General features: G+C 41.8%; 1 protein-coding gene across 3 annotated transcripts in view; it reads right to left on the bottom strand.

Annotated features, from left to right (window-relative positions):
• LOC121574842 (kazrin) overlaps positions 1-8,125 on the bottom strand; it is a 225,492-nt gene extending 217,367 nt beyond the window's left edge. The window contains exon 1 of one of the 3 annotated variants that reach the window (XM_041887468.2): positions 7,745-8,125. In XM_041887468.2, coding sequence (XP_041743402.1) covers positions 7,745-7,820 — 76 coding nt within the window. In that variant the 5' untranslated portion in view covers positions 7,821-8,125. The remainder of the gene's footprint in view (positions 1-7,744) is intronic. The other 2 variants (XM_041887469.1, XM_041887470.2) reach the window with 2 other exon arrangements.
• Between the last annotated feature and the right edge of the window lie 4,607 nt (positions 8,126-12,732).

A 12,732-nucleotide genomic window follows, 5' to 3' on the forward strand; every position in this document is an offset into this window, starting at 1 on the left:
CTGATAATGTTACACATATTACAACAGCTATTACACACATTTTATAACAGTACATGCTATACATAGTAAGAATGGACAATATGGACAATTTTTTTGGCGATATCGGTATCAGCAAACCTAGTTTGATAATGCAAGCCTAGTTTACCGGGACTGCCAATTAAAGTGTGTAAGGAAACATTTTGAATCGTCTTTTTCAAGGAATGAGATCAAAAGGAGCTGAGATAGCAAGGAGATATCGGGAACGTCGTGATGCTGACCCAGACAGAAGAAGAAAGTACCTTGAGAAAGAAAGGGTCAAATGGAAAAAAGACAGAGAGACTGGAAAGAAGAAGGGTGTCAATGAGCTCAGTGAGAGAGAGAAGAGGGCAAAAAGAAAGAAATGGAGAGAGGCAAAAAGTAAAGCCAGAGCCAGAAACAGGGCCAGTGCCATAAAAGGCACTATGAGAATCCACCAAGCTATCAGTCTGACACCTGGCCAAATGAAATACAGAGACATTTCATGTCTGTGTAAAAGGGAGGAAGGTGTTTTGGACTGCCCCTGCTTTAACCTTCAAGAGGTCACTCTAGCTTATGTTCCTGTTTCATCTGACAAGTCCCCAGCATGTGGAAAGACACCAGATAATCCTAGGAGACCAGAAATGATTGAGGTAAAGCACATTGGAGAGTGGTGCGTCGTTAATTATGACAATGAAGCATACCCAGGTATCATCATGGATGCAGAAGGGCACAGTGTGAAAGTTAAGTGTATGCAACGCCATGGCATAAACAAGTTCAAATGGCCAAGTCTTCGGGATGACATCTGTTGGTACCATGACTGGCAGGTACTTTGCCTAATACCAGAACCACAGGCTCTGAACAAGCGCTCTGTACAGATTGAAGTGTCTGCATGGAAGTATGTGGAACAGCAACTGCAGAACTGAGCCATGTCTCTATTTGGAGATGCGTCCAAGTGATCTTTCTGTAATATTCTGTTTTTTCAAATCAACTGTTCTCCACTTAAAAAACATTTTTCTTCTTGTTCTACAGTTGAATGTTTTACTTTCACTGTGCAGAATGATGTACAGAGTTTAATGCTAGAAGGCCACATTAATGTCTCATTTTGGGCATCTTTATTGATTTATTTTATAATCACTATGTAATTACAATGTATTTATTCTGCTTTGAAATTGTCCATGACAGGGTGGACATATTTTGCTGTTTGCATGTAAATTGTCTGCTTGCAGTTAATTTATAAAAAGTGTGGGAGCTTGACCAATATGCATTTCTAACAGCATAACATATACTTAATACAATGAATATGAAGTTCAATGGAAAATCTCAGCTTTTTTGGGGGGAAATGGGGAAGTCTCAAAGGCACCTTATGGTGATATTGACCCATTTGTTTAATAATGAGCTGGTTAAAAAGAGGCGTTTAAAAAGGAGGAAGGCCATGTTTCGCCAGTCACTGGTACAGTAAAGATTGAGAGACACTGTACTATAGTGTACTGCTTATGTTATGTGTCAGTAGCACTACCGCCTGTGTGTGTAAGTAGCGAGTAGTGTGATGAGGGCTGGTGAGGGTAAAATGCCAGGGCTGAATTTTAGTTCCAGTCCGCCCATGCATCATGGTTCACCACCAGTCCCACACATCTAAAGAATAAGCTACAGACCAGCCAAAACAAGCGTGTAGGAATTGTACTTAAACTCTCCCCTCATACTCATCTGGAGGTCAACCATTTTAAGCAGCTAGACTAGCTATCTGTGGGAAAAAAGAGTAGTATTCATTCAACTTGGTCTGGTCCACAGAATTATCACGGACTCAGCCCCCAGGTATCTATCCAACTATTTTTCATTTGTTAGAGATGTCCACCAGCATAAGCCAGAGACTCTAATATTCACTGTTTTAAATATGTGTCTATCTGGTAAGAAGACATATGTATATATCGGCGCTGTTGAGTGGATCAAATTACCACAACAACTCAAAGTCATACCAACCATAATCTATTTTTAAAAGAATGTAAAAAGCTGGCTAATGTGTGAACAGTATAACTTGTTTTGTCTGTATCTCTGTAATGTGTCTGTATCTCTGTAATGTGTCTGTATCTCTGTAATGTGTCTGTATCTCTGTAATGTGTCTGTATCTATATAATGTGTCTGTATCTCTGTAATGTGTCTGTATCTCTGTAATGTGTCTGTATCTCTGTAATGTCTCTGTATCTCTGTAATGTCTCTGTATCTCTGTAATGTGTCTGTATCTATGTAATGTCTCTGTATCTCTGTAATGTGTCTGTATCTATGTAATGTGTCTGTATCTCTGTAATGTGTCTGTATCTATGTAATGTGTCTGTATCTATGTAATGTGTCTGTATCTATGTAATGTGTCTGTATCTCTGTAATGTGTCTGTATCTCTGTAATGTGTCTGTATCTATATAATGTCTCGGTATCTCTGTAATGTGTCTGTATCTATGTAATGTGTCTGTATCTCTGTAATGTGTCTGTATCTCTGTAATGTGTCTGTATCTCTGTAATGTCTCTGTATCTCTGTAATGTGTCTGTATCTATGTAATGTGTCTGTATCTATATAATGTCTCTGTATCTCTGTAATGTGTCTGTATCTATATAATGTCTCTGTATCTCTGTAATGTGTCTGTATCTATGTAATGTCTCTGTATCTCTGTAATGTGTCTGTATCTATGTAATGTCTCTGTATCTCTGTAATGTGTCTGTATCTCTGTAATGTGTCTGTATCTATATAATGTCTCGGTATCTCTGTAATGTGTCTGTATCTATGTAATGTGTCTGTATCTCTGTAATGTGTCTGTATCTCTGTAATGTGTCTGTATCTATGTAATGTCTCTGTATCTCTGTAATGTGTCTGTATCTATGTAATGTGTCTGTATCTATATAATGTCTCTGTATCTCTGTAATGTGTCTGTATCTATATAATGTCTCTGTATCTCTGTAATGTGTCTGTATCTATGTAATGTCTCTGTATCTCTGTAATGTGTCTGTATCTATGTAATGTCTCTGTATCTCTGTAATGTGTCTGTATCTATGTAATGTGTCTGTATCTATGTAATGTGTCTGTATCTCTGTAATGTGTCTGTATCTCTGTAATGTGTCTGTATCTCTGTAATGTGTCTGTATCTCTGTAATGTGTCTGTATCTCTGTAATGTCTCTGTATCTCTGTAATGTGTCTGTATCTGTGTAATGTGTCTGTATCTATGTAATGTGTCTGTATCTCTGTAATGTCTCTGTATCTCTGTAATGTCTCTGTATCTCTATAATGTGTCTGTATCTATGTAATTGAATATGTATTTATGTTTTTTTTTTAATAGGGTCCAAAATGGAATGAAGTCCTCGGCTTTATTGTGCAATCCCGGTCACTTTTTAAAATCTTTGTACTGTGTGTATATACTGTCTGTGCATTTTTTTACTGACATAAAATCAACCAATCAATCCCAACTGTGCAGCTGCCATTTGATGAATGGAAAGCGACATCTGTTACAAAACACCAAAAGGTTTAATGACATTCTGAGATTGTCAAGCCAAGCCTTCGATACTGGGTAAGCCTACAAGGTAGGGAGGGATGGATTTTCTGTTTGTCCATATTGACATAGTCTATTTATTGTTGTGTTAAAAATGCAAACCATGATATTGAAGCGCCCGAAGTCGGACTGCTTTGTATATTTATTGCGTGGTGCATTGGCACAGAAACCTGTTGGTGGAAATGTTTTTGCATATTTTATAAAATTATAAATATGGCATCAACATTTAGAAAATCAGATTTCCCCCTAGTTGATCATTGTCTGCAGCCGGCTCTGATCGTAGTGTTGGCCTAATGAAACAGGCAGGCAGAGTGAGCTCGTCCGTGGTGGTGGGCGAACCCTCAACCTTCTGGCCCGTAGCCCTGTGTGGCATCGACTGTGCCACAAAAGCAAAGTCGATATCCACGTTTATAAACACAGGGTCTTTACAGTTCTTATTATTTTTGGTGTAAACGTTATTTTCAGTTAATTCTATGAGTGGGAGGGTGTGCAGTCCCTAAACACAATAACACTGACTGCAATGTTACAGCAACTCTTCCAATGTTGTTGAGGAGCAGAGAAGCACATTGAAAGACAAACCTGGAGAATGGCATTCAAATATAAACCTGTTATTGATCCAATTCATTCAATATTGATAGGTGATGATAAACACGCTGCCAAAAACCTACAATGTAGTGTTTTGTGACAACTACAAAATAGAGGATCTGTCTTAGAATTCTAACCTGTTGAAAAACATTAAATATTAACAGCAACTTCCCAGAATAGCTGATTTGCATACAGTAATTGCATTAGCTAGATAGGTTTGGTTAGGCAGAGTAGACATAATAGTAGAAACCAAGCTACAGTACAGTCGGTGTGACTCAATTAACCCTTCATTTGCGTAAGTGCAAAAGCACATTTCCATTTAGCATGGTACGCACTGTACATCGACTAGGCCTACTATTTATTAAACATTTTCTAAGCCATATTAAAGCTCAATTGTGTAGTGAATGTTCCCCCACACTCAAAGAGAAAGATAAGTGTTAGGCATCAAATGTGACAGCATTTGGGATTAGCCATATATGGTAGCAGCAGTGTGTGTGAATAAATCAGAAGGACTGTGTGTGTGTGTGTGTGTGTGTGTGTGTGTGTGTGTGTGTGTGTGTGTGTGTGTGTGTGTGTGTGTGTGTGTGTGTGTGTGTGTATGTGTGTGTGTGTGTGAAAGAGTCATAAAGGTTTGTCCTATCTAATAAGGCCTAGTTCTGCTCTCCTAGATACATCAGAAGAGTCTCATCAGCAGCAGCACTTCAAAACCCAGCATCACTTAGTAAAGAGGATTGGAGCCGCCTGAGATGCCCAGTCAGAGGCAGAATATTAATCAGGGCCCTGTCACCCCTCCGACACTAATACGCTCCTGCATACCAAACACACTTAATGAGTCCACAGATACACTCAAACAAAGAGCATTATTTATATAAGACTGCTCTTATGCAAAGAGGAGAAAGGAACAGAGAGAGACGCTCTCTCGGCAATAACAATGACAATACACCACTGGGCTGGATAAGCTCATTTATCTCATCAAATCACTCCACGGCACAGCAACGAGTCGGCTAAATAAAGCACAATAACAGAAGAGATAGCAGATCCACTAGACTGCACCGCACCACAGCTCATTGCACCCGGCCAAGGAACATGTGTTAGTGAGTTATGTTCTCATTATCACTAACAACTCTCTGTTCGCACATTATGCTTTAATACCGTGTGTTCCCAATCTAATTGCTTTTTTAATACTGTGTGTCTCCGTTTAATTGTTGCCAACAAATTTCTAGGGGCCTTTTATCTATCTTCCGGTGGAGCAGAAATCCTCCTGAACAATGAAACAAAAACTTGAACTTCAGAGAGAAAGTGACAGTATTGTACAGGCCTCTGTCTTTTTCTCTACCTGCTCTGGCAGCGTTTCATCTGCCCAAGGCCCTCCTCATTACCCAACATGTGTGTGTGAAGCGTCAGTTTGTATTTATGGCAGAGGAGAGCCATCAAAGGAAGTGGGTAAGTTCTCTCTGCAGGACATTGTTAGAGAGAGAGGGAGAGAGAGAGAGAGAGAGAGAGAGAGAGAGAGAGAGAGAGAGAGAGAGAGGGGTCCACTCACCAACCAAGAATTCGCAAAATGGGACAAACACCAAATTGAGACTCTTCATGCAGAATTCTGCAAAAATATCCTCAGTGTACAACATAAAACACCAAATAATGCATGCAGAGCAGAATTAGGCCGATACCCGCTAATTATCCAAATCCAGAAAAGAGTCATTCAATTCTACAACCACCAAAAAAAGGAAGCGATTCCCAAACCTTCCATAACAATGCCATCATCCACAGAGAGATTAACCTGGAGAAGAGTCCCCTAAGCAATCTGGTCCTGGGGCTCTGTTCACAAACACAAACAGACCCCACAGAGCCCCAGGACAGCAACACAATTAGACCCAACCAAATCATGAGAAAACAAAAAAATAATTACTTGACACATTGGAAAGAACTTACATAAAAACAGAGCAAACTAGAATGCTATTTGGCCCTAAACAGAATACCTGACCACTGTGACTGACCCAAAATTAAGGAAAGTTTTGACTATCTACAGACTCAGTGAGCATAGCCTTGCTATTGAGAAAGGTCGCCGTGGGCAGACCTGTCTCCAAGAGAAGACAGGCTATGTGCACACTGCCCACAAAATGAGGTGGAAACTGAGCTGCACTTCCTAACCTCTTGCCAAATGTATGACTATATTAGAGACACATTATTTCTCTCAGATTACACAGATCCACAAATAATTAGAAAACAAATTCAAATTTGATAAACTCCCATATCTATTGAGTGAAATACCACAGTGTGTAATCACAGCAGCAAGATTTGTGACCTGTTGCCACAAGAAAAGGGCAACCAGTGAAGAACAAACACCATTGTAAATACAACCCATATTATTATTTATTTTCCCTTTTTTACTTTAACTATTTGCACATTGTTACAACACTGTATATAGGCATAATCTGACATTTGAAATGTCTTTATTCTTTTGGAACTTGTGTGAGTGTAATATTACTGTTCACTTTTTATTGTTTATTTCACTTTTGTTCATCCATTTCATTGCTTTGGCAATGTAAACATATGTTTCCCATGCCAATAAATCCCCTTTAATTAGAGAGAGAGAGAGAGAGAGAGAGAGAGAGAGAGAGAGAGAGAGAGAGAGAGAGAGAGAGAGAGAGAGAGATGACAGGGAGGGAGAGAGAGAGAGAGAGAGAGAGAGAGAGAGAGAGAGAGAGAGAGAGAGAGAGAGAGGAGAGGGGAGAGAGGGAGAGAGAGATGACAGGGAGAGAGAGAGAGAGAGAGAGAGAGAGAGAGAGAGAGAGAGAAAGAGAGAGAGAGAGAGAGAGAGCAAGAGAGAGATATCCCAGATGAATGCAGACCAGGCTGACACATTAGAGAAGTCAATCTCTGGTCCTCTTTCCCCGAGCTGACAAGGTAAAAATCAGTCGTTCTGAGCAAGGCAGTTAACCCACTGTTCCCCGGGCACCAATGACGTGGATGTTGATTAAGGCAACCCCCGCACCTCTCTGATTCAGAGGGGTTGGGTTAAATGCGGAAAACACATTTCAGTTGAATGCATTCAGTTGTACAACTGACTAGGTATCCCCCTGTACTGTGGAGATTGTCTTGGGTGACTACCCCATTGTGAGAATACACTGCTATGATGTCATGCCTCCCTCTCCATACTGAACACTGGATATGAAAAATCAGCCCTGCTAGTGCTACAACTCAGCACAGCAACAGATATTAACCATGAGTACCAGCTGCAACACAAACTGCATATTTCCTCATGGGCACAAAACAAAACAACATCCTGCAATGGTTTGTACACCTTACACTTTACCTAAAGCCCCTGTACGCAGACCTCTGCGATTTCCCTTAATATCAACCTACACAGAAACCACCCCTCTACTCCAAAGAGACTGTACAAGTGCAACAGCAATCCCATGAGATCTCAGCCTCACTCTGTCTGAAACAGTCTCTGATGCCTCCAAGCACCAGCTGAATTAAGGTGGCAGTGAGAGTCAGGCGATCCGTTAAAACTGACAGATAGAGCAGGCTTGTTAACGATCTGATCTGGGAGCGATCTCCAGGCAGCTGATGGGGGATAAAACACTGACATGTTTAATAACGGCGTAGGTTGGTTTGGTTACTCACTGGCCTGCATGAGCTGTCCCTGACGTCCGAACACCTGGGAAAAGGTAGCGGGGCTGCAGGTGAGGGTGTCCTCCATGGTTGTCCCACTGGCCCACGCTGCGTGCACGAGGGGAATGAAGGTCAGAAACACTGCGTCACGGCGAGGCAGAGAGATAGTGAGAGTGGAGAGAGAGACAGAACGAGAAACAGAGAGAGAAAGGCTTGTTGAGGGCTTCCTGAGTCCCGAGCATGAGCTGTCCTGGAGTCTGGAGAGAGTGAGGTGACTGCCCTCCACTGGACCAGTCCTGATGCTTGTGCTGCTGCTGCCGCCAGAGAGATACACAGCCCACCGCTCACACACACACAAGCAGAGAAGAGCTTCTCACTGCACATATAATGAGAGGGGGTGTGCCTCCCTGCGTGAGCATGTGAGGAGCGCTTGCGTGATAGAGTTTTGGACGTGCCTGTGTGTGTTTGCTAGAGTGAGAGAGTGCAGGAGTGTTGGAGAAAGCAGCCCTGAGTGCAGCTGTTCCAGTATTACTGTGATCTTGCTCTGTGTCTGTGAGAGGCTGACAGCAGGTTCTGTAGCTGCAGGCTGAGAGAGGAGTCTCCAGCAGGTGAAAGTCACACTTCCCTCTCTCTCTCTTCCTCTCTCTCTCTTCTGCTCTCTCTCTTCCTCTCTCTCTCTTCCTCTCTCGCTCTCTGTGACTAGGAAGTAGGCAGCACCCTCTGTCCTCTGGGCAAGGGTGGTGGAAAGAAAATTGTTGTTCTCTGATCTGTTTAGCATAGCCCCTTTCTCTCCTCCCTCTGCCCACCCTCCCTTCCTCCTCCCCTCTCTATATCCCTCGTTTGCTGTGCTTCAGCAGTAACATCTCTTTCTCTCGTTCTCTCTCTCTCTCCCCATGCAAACCCCCTCTATCCATCTTAGAGCTGGAGCTGCTGCTGGGGAACGGATTTCTGCAACCCCAGCTCTTCATTTCTCCCTGGTGCTGGAAAAAGGGATGAGGGAGAAAGAACGAGGTAGTATGAATTCTATATTTGTTACCCGAGGCTTCGCTTTTCAAAAAGCACAACCAGAAACACTGAATATGAGGTGAAAAGGAGCACATACTGTAGCTTACTTGAACCCATTATTAATGTATTACACTATGTTACATGTAGTGTGGAAACAAACTGCTCTGCTGTTGCATTTGATGAGATGAGTGCCAATGATTATACGCATCAGAAAACACATAAATGTCCACCTACAGTAATTGCAAAGATACATCAACATGTTGAAATTAAGGCTATTATACATAGGCATGAAAGGAATATCCAATTAAATTGAGACAATAATACCTCAGATCCTGAGGCACCTTGAAGCGTAAAGTGCCCATTATTTATTTAGGGGTTGACATGGAAACCTCCACCCTCAGACACATTATGACACAGTTATTCCTACACAATGAAGGCACAGAACCCATAATATTCCTCTCAGTGAGTCCACCTCTCTTTCTCTGTTCTGTTCAGGTCCTGACCCTTCTGCAGGATGTCAGCCAGCTCCTCCGTTTAACAGGCCGTTTCCCTATTAGCAAAACATTCCCAGGAAGCCCATTGTCACTGAGCCCTCTTTCACACTGCTGTGCTTTTAAGAGCTTACACACAGGGGACCTGACTATGGCACTCGCGTCACATCCTTCTGTTTTGAAAGGAAACGTTGCAGCAGGACACTCCAACAGCCTCTGTGGGAGATCAACTCTCGGCTGGCAGGCTAAAGCAGGTGACACCGCAGGTGAACAGATCTGGCCATAAATGTTCGCTTGGCCAAGTGAATAATTAGCCATAGGCATGCACATGCTTTACTGTCTGCAGGTGAAGATTCAGCCAATCTAAGACATTCAAGTAGGTAAACAGTTAACCTAATACAAACAAGTGTAGATATCTGACACCACACCCACCCTAACATACCACTACAGGTAAAAAGTACCCTCATCTCACAAACACTCGTGTAGATGGACAGCTGCCCTATGTCAGAGGCAAATCGAACCTATAGGGACAGAAATTAACTGAGTCTCTGGTACAGGCTCAGCTGGGACATGACATGAGCAATGACAAGAGACACAGAGAAGATGGCTCGTCACTGAAATCTCTGCCTACAGATGTAAAAATCTAACTTCAGAAGCCTTTTTAAACCTCAAATACACTACAAGTTTTACATTCCTGCATTGCAGGAAAGTCCTCCTGCAACAGGGTGATCAAATGAAGGTCCAACATCTGTAAGTCAGACTGATTCATTATTCATTCCCTCTCTAACTTCGTTGGCTTTAATGCAATTCTATTTTTTAAAGTTTTTTAGTAAGATTTTGTTTATGTTTGTATTTTTTTTACAATACAAAACATCCACCAACATCCACAACATCACCCCAGCCCAGACCCACCTGTTCACACCCCCATCTCCAGAGCCCGGATCACTCTCCGCCACATGGCCTCAAACTGCACCATTTTGTTCCTCTCCGTCACCCACGCACTATCAACATTTGACCATTCCATTGTGTTAATGATGGAGGATTGGTTGATTTCCAGTTTTTAAGTATATGTTTTTTCAAGATGATTTACAGAAAAGTATCGTCCAACCCATCGGGTATCTCAATGCACCCTCATATACCATGTCTTGAAATATGCAGACAGATGGATTAAAAGTACATTTACATTGTAATACAGTGCATTCGGAAAGCATTCATACACCTTTACTTTTTCGACATTTTGTTATGTTATAGCCTTATTCTAAAATGGATTAAATATTTTTTTTACACATCAATCTGCACACAATACCCCATAATGACAAAGCAAAAACAGGTTTTTAGACATTTCTGCAAATACCTTATTTACATACAGTAAGTATTCAGACCCTTTGCTATGAGACTCGTCCACCTGTGGTAAATTCAATTGATTGGACATGATTTGGAAAGGCACACACCTGTCTATATAAGGTCCCACAGTTGACAGTGCATGTCAGAGCAAAAACCAAGCCATGAGGTCGAAGGAATTGTCCGTACAGCTCTGAGACAGGATTGTGTTGAGGCAGGTACCAAAACATTTCTGCAGCATTGAAGGTCCCCAAGAACACAGTGGCCTCCATCATTCTTAAATGGAAGAAGTTTGGAACCACCAAGACTCTTCCTAGAGCTAGCCGCCCGGCCAAACTGAGCAATCGGGGGAGAAGGGCCTTGGTCAGGGAGGTAACCAAGAACCCGATAGTCATTCTGACAGAGCTCCAGAGTTCCTCTATGGAGATGAGAGAACCTTCCAGAAGGACAACCATCTCTGCAGCACTCCACCAATCAGGCCTTTATGGTAGAGTGGCCAGACGGAAGCCACTCCTCAGTAAAAGGCACATGACAGCCCGCTTGGAGTTTGCCAAAAGGCACCTAAAGGACTCTCAGACCATGAGAAACAAGATTCTCTGGTCTGATGAAACCAAGATTGAACTCTTTGGCCTGAATGCCAAGTGTCATGTCTGGAGGAAACCTGGCACCATCCATACGGTGAAGCATGGTGGTGGCAGCATCATGCTGTGGGGATGTTTTTCAGCGGCAGGGACTGGGAGACTAGTCAGGATCGAGGGAAAGATGAACAGAGCAAAGTACAGAGAGATCCTTGATGAAAACCTGCTCCAGAACGCTCAGGACCTCAAACTGGGGCGAAGGTTCACATTCCAACAGAACAATGACCCTAAGCATCGGGACAAGTCTCTGAATGTCCTTGAGTGGCCCAGCCAGAGCCTGGATTTGAACCCGATCGAACATCTTTGGAGAGACCTTAAAATAGCTGTGCAGCGACACTCCTCATCCAACCTGACAGAGCTTGAGAGGATCTGCAGAGAAGAATGGGAGAAACTCCCCAAATACAGGTGTGCCAAGTTTGTAGCGTCATACCCAAGAAGACTTGAGGCTGTAATCGCTGCCAAAGGTGCTTCAACAAAGTACTGAGTAAAGGGTCTGTATACTTATGTAAATGTGATATTAAAGTTTATATTTTTAATACATTTGGTAAAATGTCTAAAAACCTGTTTTTTCATTGTCATTATGGGGTATTGTGTGTAGATTGATGAGGGGGGAAAAAACAATGTAATCCATTTTAGAATAAGGCTGTAACGTAACAAATTGTGGAAAAAGTCAAGGGCTCTGAATACTTTCCGAATGCACTGTACAACTTTCTAACTCTGCCCATAACTTTTGGACTTTATAGCATTCCCAGATGGCATGGATTAATTAGTCATTATTAGTTTTACACTTAACACATGACTCTGCCATTGTGCTGTAGAATTTGTGCATTTTGTCTCGTGTAATACATTCTATACATTAGTTTATACTGGATTAATCGTACATTTTCGGTAACTGTAATTTTGTTAGTTATGTTCCAACATTCCTTCCATCTTGTGCCAATATCAGCTATTTTTAAGTCTTGGTTACAGTAGTTTATATTCTCTAAGGTATTGTCAGTTGGATAGACTCTCTGCAAGGTTTTGTATATCATACCTATGAATATCCTTTTCTGACTCAAATAGGGTTCCCTCAAGATTGCAAATTGAAATGTCATGATATTAAACTTTTCAGTTGCATGTATTTGAAAATATCTGCATTGGTCAGTCCAACATTGCTTTTTATTTCTGTCATGGAAATACATTTATTTCCTATTACCAAGTCATTTATGGTTTCTATGCCTTTAGTTTTCCATGTGGACCAATTTATCTGTGAATTCTGAAAAGCTATCCAAGGATTGTTCCATGTTTTAGAACCAATTTCACTCCCTAAAAACACAACCCTATGGAACAATCCTTGGATAGCTTTTCAGAATTCACAGATAAATGGTCCACATGGAAAACTAAATATTATTGTTATAGTGTTCTTAACTATGAAGATGTTCATGTTCTTAGCTTTATCTTTAGAAAATAGACACCTTAAAGATCCTGGGGATGAGCCCTGGGTGGTATAAAAGCCCTGGGTGGTGAAGTCCTGGGTGGCAAGTTG

This window comes from Coregonus clupeaformis, chromosome 10, assembly GCF_020615455.1.
Source record: "Coregonus clupeaformis isolate EN_2021a chromosome 10, ASM2061545v1, whole genome shotgun sequence".
Lineage (NCBI taxonomy): Eukaryota > Metazoa > Chordata > Actinopteri > Salmoniformes > Salmonidae > Coregonus > Coregonus clupeaformis.